General features: G+C 41.1%; 1 protein-coding gene across 2 annotated transcripts in view; it reads left to right on the top strand.

Annotated features, from left to right (window-relative positions):
* CCDC198 (coiled-coil domain containing 198) overlaps positions 1-13,441 on the top strand; it is a 35,935-nt gene extending 22,494 nt beyond the window's left edge. For both annotated transcript variants that reach the window (XM_033953523.1, XM_033953522.1), the window contains exon 6: positions 11,966-13,441. In XM_033953523.1, coding sequence (XP_033809414.1) covers positions 11,966-12,216 — 251 coding nt within the window. In that variant the 3' untranslated portion in view covers positions 12,217-13,441. The remainder of the gene's footprint in view (positions 1-11,965) is intronic.
* Positions 13,442-15,537: the final 2,096 nt, after the last annotated feature.

Raw genomic sequence — 15,537 nt, 5'->3', positions numbered from 1 at the left:
TCTAGTTAATTCATAATGGACTGAATGAACAGAGGGAATTTGAAGACATTGATCATTCAAAGAGCACAAAAGTCTTAGTCCAGAACTAATAAGAGAAGAATGATGGTACTGGGATAGGATATGAATTTGTTTGAAATGATTTGGGAAATATTAGCGACATTTTTCATTTCATTTCCTGTCCTTTTTAGCCTGAAATGACAGGAACCCCCCACGTTTGTTTTCTTTCCTGAGCTGTAAAATGTGCGTATTGTTCAGAAAAGCAAACCTTATTTACGGCATTGCAATTTTTCTCTCTTGTGTGTCTTTTTATTAACCTCTGTCTCCTTGCTGTGTACTTTGATATTGCTGTACACTGCTTAGATATTAAGGGCTTGATATTTAGACTGTGAGAGGCAGCCCAGCTACCTCTCGTGGTTAGCTGCAAACCCGGAAATTCAACGATGGGGCCATTTCCGGCCACAGATATTGAATTTCCAGTCTAAATGCAGCTGCGGTAGACATAACTGGCCAAATCAATATTCATCGACTGGTTGAGCTAAGTCATAGCAGCCAAAGATAGGCCTGCTATTTAGTTGGGTTTACCATGTTTCCCCCAAAATAAGACATATACCGAAAATAAGCCCTAGCATGATTTTTAAAGATGCTCCTATATAAGCCCCACCCAAAAAATAAGCCCTAGTTAAGATCGACCCCCGAAGCCCCCCCCCTGAATGTCTTTGACACTCCCTAATTCCATCCCTGACGCTAGTCTGCCTGATTCAGCGAAAAAAAATCGGGCTTGTCAATTCTGCAACCCCCATCCCAGTGAGACCTAAGATACCTCCGCTCTGAGGCCTAAAGCAGCAGTGGCGGCAGCACTCTGAATGGGCTGCTTTGCAGCCTTCCCTGCTGGGGCCTTCCCTCTGCCGCATCACTGATGACGCCAGTTCAGAGTGCTGCCACTGCTGCTGTTTTTGGAGGCCTCGTAGGTTTCAAGTTTCAAGTTTAATAAGTTTTTTGATTAATCGCTTAATCATACTTCTAAGCAATGTACAGTTTAAAATTACATTTGTTGGGTGACAATACAATAAATAAAAGTACTTAAAAGAAAAAAAAACCAAAAAAAAACAATACAAGATTACAATCAATTTAACATACTCATAACATTAGGTAAGGAGGAATGAAATACAAATCTTTAAAGTAAAGAGAAAACATTAAGGGAAAAATACAGAAGGTTAACAAAATATCAAAATATAATAAGATAAAATTTAATAGGGTTGTTGGATATTAAAATTAGTTTTCAACTTTAGGCATCCTTGAAAAGAAATATTTTTAAATTACTTTTAAATTTTCCGAATTCTTGTTCTTCCCTTAAAAATATTGGAAGGGCATTCCAAGTCTGTGGTGCAGTAACCGAAAAAATAAATTGCCGTCTTGTATTTATAATTTTCAACGAAGGAATAGTCAATAGGTTTTGTTCATTAGATCTTAAAATTATCTTTACAGAATATGGAATTAATAATTTAAATAAGAAAGCAGGAGTCTTATTATAAAGGGTTTTGAAGGTGATTATACAAAGCTTATACGTAATTCTATGAATAACTGGAAGCCAGTGTGCATTTTTAAGAAGTGGTGTTACATGGTCAAACTTTCTAGATTTGGTTATAAGCTTAATTGAGGCATTCTGAATGATTTGAAGACGTTTTATTTCATTTAACGCAATTCCTTTGAAGAGAGAATTGCAATAGTCGATTTTAGAAATCACCAAAGAGTGAATAAGAATATTAAGTGATTTGGAACATAGAAATTTAGAAATAGATCGAATTTTACGTAATCTGTAAAAGGTAGTTTTCATAATAGTACTAATATAATCATGAAAATTTAGTTTATTATCAAAAATCACCCCTAAAATTTTTATATTATTAACTGATTGCAGGGGGACATTCTGTATAGAAATTGGAGTAACAAGAGGAAAACTATCTTTCCATGGAAAAAGCATAACATTAGTTTTTTTAATGTTAAGAGCCAATCTGTTTGTATCCAGCCAGTGATAAATTTGGTCAATCTCACTGTGGGAGGATCAGTGGGGTTCTGCTGCACAGGAGGATGGGAGGGAGGGATATTAAGATACTGCACAAGGGGATGGGTGAGAGGGGAGGAAAGATGTTGCACATGGCGGGGGGGGGGGGAGGAAAGAGGAAGAATTGGGGTAGAGGAGAGGAAGGGATTGTTGTACATGGAAAAAAAAGACGACATCCCCTGAAAATAAGCCCTAATGCGTTTTATAGACCCAAAATTAATATATAAACCACTGTTTTATTTGGGGGGGAAACACAGTATCTGGTCATTAGATTTAGGGCTCCTTTTACAAAGGTGCGCTAGCGTTTTTAGTGCATGCACCGGATTAGTGAGCGCTATAGCGTGCGCTACCAGAAAAACTACCGCCTGCTCAAGAGGAGGTGGTAGCGGCTAGCGCACGGGGCATTTTAGCGCACACTATTCCGTGCATTAAGGCCCTAACGCACCTTTGTAAAAGGAGCCCTTAATAGATCAGCCAGTGATACTGAATATTGGCGGTTAGCTGGCTTAGTGCTATTTAGCCAGCTGTAAGCCGTTCCCCGCTGGCTAAATGCCCCTGAATATCAGGTAGAATTTTTTTATTTGTGGTATTCTCTGAGATTTTCTTATTGAAATATTTTTTCACTCAATGAATGGTTAAGCTCTGGAACTCGTTGCCAGAGGATGTGGTAATAGAGGTTAGCCATATTAAACTTTTAAGCTATTTGAATAAGTTCCTAGAGGAAAAGTCCATAGTCTGCTATTGAGATAAACCTGGGGGAAGCCACTGTGAGTAAGGTGCATATTTCACCATCTACTGTGTTTCCTCCAAAATAAAACAGTGTCATATTAATTTTGGGCCCAAAAACGCACTAGGTCTTATTTTCAGGTAGGGCTTATTTTTTTCATGTACATGATCATCTCTCCCTTCCTCTCCTTCATCCCAATTCTTCCTCTTTCCTTTCTCTCCCCCACATGTGCAGCATCTTTCCTCCCCTCTCACCCATCCCCTTGTGCCTTCCCTCTGCAGCATCTTTCTATTCCTCCCTCCCTCCCATCCCTCTGAACAGCAGAACCCTTGCCCAGCTTCTATCATTCCCTCCCTCCCATCCCTTGTCAGCAGAACCCTTGCCCAGCTTCTATCCTTCCCTCCCCCCCATCTCTTGTGCAGCAGAACCCTTGAGCAACCCCCACGCAGCTGAACCCCCGCTGACCCTTCCATCCTTCCCTTCCATCCGAACCCTGCCGACCATGATCCGAACTCCGCCGACCACGAGTCATACCTCCCTCCAGAGCAACGTCGGGCTGGCATCACTGTAAACAGGCTGCTTCATGGCCTCCTCCATCGGGGAATTCCCTCCTCCGCATCACTGATGATTTAATCAGTAAAGTGGCACACGGAAGGCCCTGACGAGAGAAGGCCACAAAGCAGCCTGTTTAGAGTGATGCCGACCCGACGCTGCTGTGGAGGGAGGTATGATTCGTGGTTGGCGGGGTTCGGATGGGAGGGTCAGCGGGGGTTCGGCTGTGAAGCGAGGTTGGGCTGGTGTGGCAGGGGGAAGCGCTGCTGCCAGTGACTAAGGCTTATTTTCGGGGATAGGTCTTATTTTCAGGGAAACACGGTAAGTCTCAAATTGCCCTGTGAAGATTTTTGTTTGGTTTTTGAAATAATTCCTGCGACAGTATTTTCAGATGGTACTATCCCCTAATTCTATAACATTACTCACCCAAATGTATACTTGGTGTGCAACTTCTAGAGTTGCACGGACATGGGGCATGGGAGGGGCATGGCTTGTGGCATTTTCAAGATTAGCGTACGCAGTTTATAGAATACCATCACGTATGCATATAACTGACATCACTTAGGTACACACAGTTATGCCAACCATTGAGCTGACATAAGTGCTCGCATCTAATGTTAAATGCATAAATGGACACTTATACTAGTATTCTATAATAGCAATTCCGTCTGTAGTTGCTGTTATAGAATTCACACTTAGTACATTCTATCTGGGTACCTAACTTTAGGTACTTTTTCTTGATCTTATCCCTCTGTATCTGTCAAAAGAACATAAGAATTGCCATACTGGGATGGACTGAAGGTCCATCATGCCCAGCAACCTGTTTCCAACAGTGGCCAACCCAGGACACAAGTACCTGACAGAAACCCAAAGAGTAGCAACATTCCAGAGCTGAGATTGTGATGTCATAATGCCTCATTCTGCCAAAGCCTAAAAGCCAACATCATCAGTGATGTCACAATGGCTTGATTGTCCTATACTTGGCTCACAAAACATAGTAACATAGTAGATGACAGCAGATAAAGACCCGAATGGTCCATCCAGTCTGCCCAACCAAATTTTAAGTCATTCAAGTGATTCCATTATCTTTGGCAGTTGAACTTGACACGTCACGTGCCCCATAGGGCCATAGTCCGTAGGATATGAAACACTTCCGATTCTTTGACTTCCTGAAGTTCCACCATATTGCTTATTTTGTGGAATCATAGTGTGCAGCGTGGTACTGCGGTTGTATAACTGTATTCGTTTATTAAATTGCAACCAGATATAACTCTTAAAATGTCTAAACCACGAATGGTGAAAAGTGTAAAACGCAAGAGAGCTGCAACAGTTTTTAGGTCGGAATGGCTTGAAGAAATTGTTGAAACGGAGACACCAGAATCTCGAAATACAATGCGTGTTCGACTGTGTGAAATATTTACCTATGACGAAGACGATGGAGTTGTGTGTTGTTATTGTCAAGATGCCAAAGCAACTGGAAAATTCTCTACTGGAAAAATATGGGATGATGTTTGGAAACTGGACTTTCTGAAACGCCATCTATCAAGTAAATCTCATACCGACAGTATTAGGAAACTCAGAAGTAAAAATCCGAATTTAAGAGGGGGACTGGTTAACATGTTGCTTGAAAGCCCAACCAAAAAAGAAACAGGCAAATTAGTAATGAACGGAAGCGTTCTAGTCCTGATGAAATTAAGGTTCTTGTCGACAGTGTTGTGCTGGCCATTAAGATGAATATCTCAATGCTCTCTGTTCAAGATATCAATGAGCACATGGCGAAGTATGTTGGTATACCTGATAGCTGGAGAAGCAAAAACTATGTATTTGAATTTCTTGGAATTATCAATGGCATCGTATGGCAGACATTAAATTAGCAACGTATCATACGTTAACTGTTGATGAAAGCACAGAGATTTCTGTCAACAAGTACTTAATACTCTACTTTAAGTATCGGCCAGTCAATTCAAATGAGTATAGGACATCATTTGGTGGTATGCTACAGTTGGAAGCATGTGATGCTACATCAATAGTAACAGCAATTAGGGAATTCTATAGGAAACATGAACTTGACCTGAATAAAATGGTTATGTTCACCTCTGATGGTACCTCTGTTATGTTGGGAAAATAGATGGTGTTGCAGCACATCTGAGAAAAGACATTCCACATTTAGTGCAGCAACATTGTGTTGCACATCGGGAAGATTTGGGACTTTCTGATTCATGGAAAGAAGTAAAATTGATGAAAGAAGTAGAAACTGTAATGAGAACTGTGTTCACAGTGTTCTGTCGGTCTTCTACTAAACGATGAAAATTTCAAGAAATAGCATATGCATCTGAATGTGAATCAATTGCTTTCAGATCTCTGAATGAAGTACGCTGGTTATCTAGACACGTGAGCACTTAAAGCAATTATTCGAAATTATGATCCCCTATTAAAATATTTTGAAGAAGACAAAGATAATGATCCTATTGCAAAGTACTGCTATAAGAAGCTGAACAGTGAACAATTTCATATTACACTTGAAGTTTTGAATGATGTCTTATCAGAACTGGCTTCCTTAACCATGGCATTTCAAAAACGTGGTTTGACACCATTGGAAGCTTATCATCTTGCACAGGGTAAATTGAACAAACTTCAAATGCAATACTTAGGCAACAAGGTTAATTGGAGTGATAAAGTCAACAGTCTTCTTGACAACAGGATGAGGTCTGGAGAAAAAGTTTCAGTGGATACTAATTCCATATTAACCTTCATCAACATCCTATGTTTGCATCTGGGTGAAAGATTTCCTGAAAATGAAGTTGAAGAATGGTCTGCTTTTGACTGTACAGCAATATCACAATGCGACTTTGACTTCGGAAATGGACATATCAGATCTCTTTGTTTAAAGTATAAACAATTTCTTCCGGAGGAAAGTGTTATTATGCAGCAATACAATGACTTTAAATTCCTTATTGCAGAAAAAATCAAAAGCAATCTGATAAACAGCTTTCCAGATATGACGAAATTTGCATTTCAGAATGATCAATTTGCAGATTTAGCAAAATTGATGGACATTGGTGCCACATTCTTAGCATCTAGTTCAGATTGTGAGCGTGGTTTTAGTCTAATGAACAATTTGAAGATTAAACAAAGGAATCGTTTACATTTAGAGCATTTGGAAATACTGATGCGTGTTAAGAGTCACCTTCAAGATGGAGGCTCAACAGATCTTGACAGAATTTATTCAGACTGGATAAATATGAAAGATCACAGGGAAAAACTTGAAAACTAAATTGCTGTTATTTTCTAAATTTTAAGTATAAAGTACAATGATACCTTATTTATAGGTAGCGCTCAATGAAACATAATTTATGTTCATTGAAATGAGACTTTATGTTACATAAAGTGTAACTAAAATTACATTGTGTTTTTGTTAATTCAGACTAAACTCAAAGACCTGCCCATAAATGCCCATAACTGAACTCCGGGCCCTCTGCCAATCATTTTTATAGTGCACACAAATTTAGTTTTTCTTTAAAATGCGCACAGATGAAATTTTTTGCGCACACAGCCTATGAAAAATTAGAGGGAACATTGGTTCCAACTGCCGAAATCTCTGTCAAAACCTACTCCAGCCCATCTACACCCTCCCAGCCATTGAAGCCCTCTCCAGTCCATCATCCCCCAAACGGCCATATACAGACACAGACTGTGCAAGTCTGCCCAGTACTGGCCTTAGTTCAATATTTAATATTATTTTCTGATTCTAGATCCTTTGCATTCATCCCACGCTTCTTTGAACTCAGTCACCATTTTCTTCTCCACCACCTCTCTTGGGAGCGCATTCCAGACATCTACCACCCTCTCCATAAAGTAGAATTTCCTAACATTGCTCTTGAATCTACCACCACTCAACCTCAAATTGTGTCCTCTGGTTTTACCATTTTCCTTTCTCTGGAAAATATTTTGTTCTACATTAATACCCTTCAAGTATTTGAACGTCTGAATCATATCCCACCCCCCCATCCCTCCTTTCCTCTAGGGTATACATATTCAGGGCTTCCAGTCTCTCCTCATACATCTTCTGGCGCAAGCCTCCTATTATTTTCGTCGCCCTCCTCTGGACCGCTTCAAGTCTTCTTACGTCCTTTGCCAGATATGGTCTCCAAAACTGAACACAATACTCCAAGTGGGGCCAGCATCCTGTTACCAAAAGTGGCCAACCCAGGTCCCAAGTACCTTGATAGATCCCTGTACTAGAAAGAACATCAAAACTTATAATCAAGTATGGTCATTGTATAGTCAGGGTCTCTTGTTACTATACCTTGGCCTCTTGGGTTTTTATTACTACTCAATTAACATTTTACTACTACTGTAATCATTTAGGTTCCCCTTTATGAAGCCGCATTAGGCTGTTTTTTTTATCACCGGCCACAGTGATATTAGCTCTGATGCTCATAGAATTCCTATGAGCATCAGAGCTAATACCGTAGTGGTTGGCAATTAAAAAAAAGCCTAAAGTGGCTTCATAAAAGGGGGGCCTAAATTACATTACATTACATTAGTGATTTCTATTCCGCAATTACCTTGCGGTTCAAGGCGGTTTACAAAAGAGTTGTCAGGAGGTTATAAGAGTTGTAACATTACATAAGAATTGTCATAAGCAATACATAAGAATTACATAAGAATTGTCGAGAACTTAAGGATTTACCTAAGAATTGTCAAGAACTTAAGAATTACATAAGAATTGTCGAGAACTTAAGGAGCACCATGTTGGGTATTAGAAACATTTTAGATTGGATAAGGATGGAGTGTGTGGTAGGTAGAGTTATGGAAGGAACTGGTCATGTTAAACAGGTTTTATGTGTTTTTTGAAGAGTAGGGTTTTAGTTTCTTTTTTGAAGGTTTTGTAGTCTGTGGTCGTAGATAGCAGATTGGTAATTTGTCTGTGTAGTTTAGCTGCTTTGGTGGCCATTAGGTTGTCATAAAGTTTTCCTCTTTTGACATTTTTGGTTGGTGAGTGTGTGAATAGTGAGTGGATTCTCCTGTGCCTGGTTGTGGTGGATTGGGTTAGTCGGTTGTTCCAGTAGGTTGGGCTTTCTCCATAGCTTTGTATAGTAGGCAGTAGAATTTGAAGTGTATTCTTGCTTGTATTGGGAGCCACTGTGAGTCGTGGTATGCTACTGTGATGTGATCATATTTTTTCGATGAGTAGATGAGTCTTAGGGCTGTATTTTGTATTATTTGTAATTGCTTTATCATGGTTGCTGGGCAGGAGAGGTATAGTATGTTGCAGTAGTCTATTAGTCCAAGGATAAGAGATTGTACCAAAAGTTGGAATTGTTTCCTGTCGAAGAATTTTCGGATTTGTCTTAGGTTTCTTGCCACAGGCTATCATCATTCCAAGATGAATTAAAGCAAACTTTTCAGCTTATTTAGGGCCCCTTTAATCAAGCTGTGCTACTGGTTTCTAGCATGAGCCAGTGCAGTAAATGCTCCGACACTCATAGAATTCCTATAAATGTTGGAGCACCTACCTTGCTGGCCTGTGCTAAAAAACTCTAGCAAAGCTTGATAATGGGGGGAGGGGGGGTTAGTCTGCAGAATGACTTCTTTCTGAAAACATGGCAAAAATTAGGTAAATCGGAAGATATCCTGTTCTGAAGTACTATTATGGTCAGAATTCAGTTATGCAGAGCAAAACTAACCCTCCTTTTACTAAACTGTGATAGCGGTTATTAGCACAGGGAGTCGGGCTGAATGCTCCACGCTGCTCCTGACGCTTATAGGAACTCTATGAGCATCAGGAGCAGCGTGGAGCATTCAGCGCGGCTCCCTGCACTAATAACCGCTATTGCGGTTTAGTAAAAGGGGGAGGGTAAATCAGCATTTGCTCTTTGGAGAAAAAATTATGGAAATTCTACTACATCCATGACTTAAATTGGGCCATGTATTACAGTGCAGCTCTCAGTTAATTTTATAACAAATCAGGTTTAGGTTAGGTTAGATTCTTTCATTTATATACCACCTATAGCTAAGCAGAATACAAAATAACATACATAAAATACAAATAAAACAAATACAAAAAGATCAGTCATGATATAAAATTCCCACTATCCCCCCAAAACTATCTAATCTGTATAATCAACAAAATGTAGATCACTTAACAATCAAAAGCAGTTCACTCTTGAACTTTGCCTATTGTGCTATTCTGAAACCCACATACAGACTGTAACACTAAGGGCTCCTTTTATAAAGGCGCGCTAGCGGTTTAACAAGCACTAAACCGCCGGACGCGCTAGCTGCTACTGCCTCCTTTTAAGCAGGCGGTAGTTTTTGGCCAGCGCAGGGGTTAGCGCGTGATGAAAAGTCGCATGCGTTAACCCCGCTAGCGCGCCTTTGTAAAAGGAGCCCTAAGGGCTCCTTTTACTAAGCCACGTTAGGGCTTTAGCACGCGGAATAGCGCACGCTACATTGCCGCACGCGCTAGACCTTAACGCCAGCATTGAGCTGGCGTTAGTTCTAGAAGCGTAGCGCGCGGTGTAGCATGCGGTAATTTCCTGCGTGCACGAAAAACGCTAGCACACCTTAGTAAAAGGAGCCCTAAAGGATTGGCATATCTCATTCCATGCCCCTGCTCGCTGAATTATATGGGAAGTACAGTTAGAACAGTTACTGTGAGAATTATTGAACATCTAAGTAAGCTTCGACGACAAGATACGGATGCACCACTGGTTGGCTATTGGCTAATGAATTGTAAAATGTAGCAGGTTGAGTTTTTTTAATGGCCAATGACCATTATGGGATTGTCTGCTTAATGTATATGACAATAGTAGCACTCCCCAGTCACTGTTTTGACTTTAAATGAGGCCTTTTTCTCCACCAGTTTGAGTGATTTACTTATATTGTGTGGGATTGCTGCCTGCCATTTCCTGGAAGAGAATAGACTTTTTGGTTACTTTATTGAGATAATTTACTCTATCCTTCTATCATTTCCTTTGTGGCTATTGGGTTCAACCTAACCATCAGTTAGTAGACATTAAATTTACTGTCCTGCAAATTCCACATTTAAGTGACTGGGTGGGAGATTTTGCCTTTTTCCTGTGGCATCGAGAGCAATGCTGGATTTATCAATTAAACATGGTCAGACCTTCTAGGTTAAACCGTGAAATTGAGTAGTGGGCTTTCCTACAATAAGAATTTTTTTGTATTTACTTTTTGATGTCACATTTAAAGTGCTATTCCTTTAAAATGTTGTTCAGCACAGTCAGCTGTTGGATCAAAGTGATGTCATATCCTTTAAATGCTTCAGCGTTTTTTTGGCAGTTAAGGAAACTCGTATGAAGAACACACTTAGCAGGTCTCAGTGTTGCTGTCAGGAGCATATCTAAGTATGCTGAAGTATGCTGTCAAAGATGTCAGTTCGTTTTTCTTATTTTTTTTCCCAACAGATATATCTTTTGGAGACTGAGAAAAATATTTATAACACTTTTGTACTTACATTTTCAACCCTTTCAGCAGTTGATTAAAGCAGTCTAATGATTATTGTGGGGTTACAGGTTCAGTTCCCACTGTGGCTTCTTGTGATCCTGACTGAGCAAGTCACTAACTCTCCGTCGCCTTTGATACAAAAATAAATAAAAAAACGATTGTGAGTCCCCTAGGGACAGATAAAGTATCTGCATATAATAAATGTAAGCCGTTTTGGTTGTACCACAGAAACTTGTATATCAAATCCATGACCTTTTGTTTGTGTCTTGGATTGGCCGCTGTTGGAAACAGAATACTGAGCTTGATGGACTTTTGATCTGACCCAGTATGACGATGTTTGTATATTTAGCAGCGGTTCCTGGCTATCGCAGTGTTTTCCTTGAGGCACGATTGCATTTTCCACATTGTACTAGGCGGCAGGCACATCTGTGTGCTTTACTGCAAGTAAATTCAGTCTGGCTTGATTTTTTTTTGTCATTTGGTGCCATCTACTGGGCTACTTTTACACCCCTGAGGAAGTCCCTTGTAGCCAAAACACAGACCGTGTTGAGGTCCAGTATATGCTCTTATACAAAGGACTTTACATGCTTGCCACAATTTGTTTTATTCATATGTATATTTGTATGAATTTTAATTGAAATTTTATCATTTAAATAAACGTATCTATCCACACAGTGGTCTGACCAGTGTCCCTTCCCCACTTCCTTTTTTGTTTCTGATGTTTGTATATTAAGCGTATTTTTTAATTATTATCTTTTAGGCATAGTCCAGGAACGTGGTAATATATTTTATCACATTCGCATGTATATTTTTAATGTTTTGTTTATTTTCTTAGACTCCTGAGGTAGGCCTTATTGGCCGAAACACGACTCGTGTTGAGTCATCTACAATAAATTTTCTTGATATGTTCTTCTGCCGTCCTATTCTTGTCTCTGCCACTGTTCCTTTGTGGTACTTCGATTTGCAGAAGATTTTTGTCTTCGGTCTTGGAATTTTCCAGTATGGTGATGCTCATGTACTTATATGTACAGGGTACCTCAGCGTACAGTGAAACTACAAGAACGTGTCACTTGCATGCTTATTATATACTAGTAATAGATAATTGCCTATATTCTCCTATTACAGTTTATTGATATTATTATTATTATTTATAGGAGATTCTTGGAATGAAGACTTTATACACCAGTGTAACACTCCCTTGTACCAGCCACATAAGAGCACTAAATTGGAGTCCTGGTTTCTGAAGCACAGTGCCGACAAAGACCTGCATTATGATAGTTCAAGTGATGACTCATCAGACAGCTGGAAAAGGGAAGAAAGCCGGCTGCAGCGGAGGCCTGTCTTAATACGAACAAAGACAGAACGAATCCCAGTTTTTGATGAGTTCTTTGATCAGCAGATATAGTTTTGGGTTGTGAAACGCATTTTTAAGTAGGGACATCGAGTTTAATTATGGCGCAGAAATCGGCACTTTCAAAGAAAAACATGAAAAGATTGACGTTGCACTATTTTTGAAATCATCAGAAATCAGAAACATTTTTAGTAATACCTCGATCTGGGGTGGCATACTGAGGGATGCAGGGCCTTATCTGCATAAGTCAGTAGGGACTGAAAAGCAGGGACGGATATGTGCAGATAACACAGTCACTCAGTGCCAGGGCTGGCCCTTGACCAAGGGGCTCATTTTCAAAAGAGTAAAACATCCAAAACTTGGCATAAAGGGGCAGACGGATGTTTTTACTGCCAAACCCTTTCAATTTGCTATTGCCAAAACCTCTTTTCTAGACGAATAACTATGCTGTTAATCAGTAGTTCATTTAAATCTCAAAGGGCATGTTAAAGGAGTGGTGTGGGCGGAACTAGGGTGGGTTTATTGCTTGGATGTTTTTTTTGCCATAATCAAATATTTAAGAAAACGTCCATGGCACAATTTGGACTTCTGGGGCTAGACCTGTTTTAATAACGAATTAGTGCCAAAATAGTGTACTAATTGATCAGATCACCTGGAGGGATGTAAACATGACCCTCCCCACAATCCTCCAGTGGCCACAGACCCCCTCCCACCCCCAAAGATGCGAGTTAAACAGTACATATCTATATGTATGACAGCTTCTGATGTTATGGACAGTCCTAGTAGAGCAGCATGAAGGTTTCTGGAGTAGCCCAGTGGGTAGTGTAGTCAGCCAAAGAGATGAGGACTCAGGCCCATATCCCACTCTAGCTATTACAGTTATGGTGGAATATGTGAGCCCATCAAAACCCATCAAATAGATGACACCTGCAGACATAAGGGCTATTGTTGTGGTGTACAGTTGGGTCCAGTAGGTTTGGAGAGCTCCTTATACACTATAAAAGGTTATGGTGAGATGTGGACCTGGACCTTTTTATGTGAAGTTCACTAGAGTGCCCCCTAGGATGCCACACTGCTCTGCTGGGATGTCTGTGTGGTTAATCTACTGGCAATGCTGATTCCTCCTATATCCCAAAGACTTATTTGGTGTGTTTTTCCTTTGCATGTTTTTTGTCTTTTTCTTGAAATGGTTCAAAAAGATAGACGTACATCTGAAAAATGGCCATTAAAAAAAAAAACAAAAACCAAGGAGTTGCCGTACAGTGAAAGATTAGAGAAACTGGGCCTTTTCTCCCTCAAACAGAGGAGATTGAGAGGGGACATGATCGAAACATTCAAGGTACTGAAGGGAATAGACTTGGTAGATAAGGACAGGTTGTTCACCCTCTCCAAGGTAGGAAGAACGAGAGGGAACTCTCTAAAGTTAAAAGGGAATCGATTCCGTACAAATGTAAAGAAGTTCTTCTTCACCCAGAGAGTGGTAGAAAACTGGAACGCTCTTCTGGAGTCTGTCATAGGGGAAAACACCCTCCAGGGATTCAAGACAAAGTTGGACAAGTTCCTGCTGAACCAGTACGTATGCAGGTAAGGTTAGTCGGTGTCAGGACAAAGGCGCGAGCAGACAATTGAGCGCAGTGCGGAGGCGTGCGCCGAAGAAAATTACTGTTTTTAGGGCTCCAACGGGGGGGCGTGGGGGGAACCCCCCACTTTACTTAATACAGATTGCGCCGCGTTGTGGGGGCGTTGTGGGGGGTTTGGGGGTTGTAATCCCCCACATTTTACTAAAAACTTCACTTTTTCCCTGTTTTTAGGGAAAAAGTGAAGTTTTCAGTAAAATGCGGGGGGTTACAACCCCCCAAACCCCACACAACGCCGGCGCAATTTGTATTAAGTAAACTGGGGGTGCTCCCCAACAAAAACCCCCGTCGGAGCCCCTAAAAACAGTAATTTTCTTTGGCGTGTGCCTCCGTCTTGCGCTCAGTTGTCGGCGCGCGCCTTTGTCTTCCGCGTTGTTGTCTATGAACCAGGTTAGTCTCAGTTAAGGCACTGGTCTTTGACCAAGGGCCACTGGTCTGACCCAGCAGCGACAATTCTTATGTTCTTGAAAATGGCCATGTTTGGCACTGGATTTTTGTGTGTCATATCAAAAATGCCCCTTCACATCTACTAGCAGGCTAGAGTGCCTAACATTTCCTGTGCTCGTTCTATTACTAGTTTAAAGCAGCAAAACTGGGGTAAGCCTTCAAAATATTCCCCTGCCTGTTACTTGACTATAACTTCTTTCCTTGACTTTGCTCCTAGGACTCTTTTCATTTGTGCCTAAATATTTTCAATTTTCTATCACTGGACTCTAGCTAACAGCTCAGCTTTGAAAAGTGCTCTTTTCTCTGTCCACGTTCCACTTGCTTACACTGTCTTTATATGTCCCATGTGATCAGTAGCATAGAAAGTTGAAACAGGTGCCATCTTAGTGGGGGTGCCAGAACCTCTCCACCCCCCATGCCATGCTCACACCCTCCCTTCCGAACCCCCCCACCCCTCCCATACCTCTTTGAAATCTTAGCCAGCGCAAGCAACTACTCTAGCCTGCTGCTCGCACCAGTCTGGCTCCCTCTGAAATCACTTCTGTATCACGGGGCCAAGAAGTGACATCCCGTTTTGAAAGCTCACGATCGGAGGTTACACCCTGAGGCAGCATTATGTGAAACGCTGGCCATCGTTGGTGTTCCGACTGAGCTAATGACAAAAGATAAGTTATTTTTGAGTCAAATTACCTATATAAGTGTGACCACCTGGCGACATATTTATTGATTTTTTGCTACATTTGCACAACACAGAGCCATTTGGCCCTCGGGGAGGTTTTTTTGCCGATGAGGTTCTCCGCCTGAACACCTTGAGCCACAGCTTTGGTGGCGGGAGGGCTTTGTCTGAGGCTTTTCCTCCTGGTAGAGCCCTGTCTGACTCATCTTGTTGTTCTTTACACCTTCCACATGACCTTGTGAATGTGTTTATTGATGAGAAGATTTAAAGAGGTACAAGGATGGGAAGGAAGGTACGAGTGTGGCACGGAAGGAGCAGAGGGGGTCAGAGAGGAGGGCGCGGGAGAGAGGGGAAGTTAACGCCACCGCCCGGCACCTCCCACCTCCGCTACGCCACTGCATGTGATATTAGGAAAACAGTGCATAGAACTAAAAAGTTTGGTTTGCTTTTGTGCCATTGGGGCTTTTTCAAACATTTTTTTTTTCAGTTTGTTTCACACATTACCACATGCTAATTGATATAACACACCTGCAGTCATGATTAAAAACACATCAACAGGGGAGTGTGTGGCACAGTGGTTAGAGCTACAGCCTCAGCACCCTGGGGTTGTGGGTT

Source organism: Geotrypetes seraphini, chromosome 7, assembly GCF_902459505.1.
Source record: "Geotrypetes seraphini chromosome 7, aGeoSer1.1, whole genome shotgun sequence".
NCBI classification, from domain to species: domain Eukaryota; kingdom Metazoa; phylum Chordata; class Amphibia; order Gymnophiona; family Dermophiidae; genus Geotrypetes; species Geotrypetes seraphini.
This window is presented reverse-complemented; position numbering and strand designations above follow the sequence as displayed.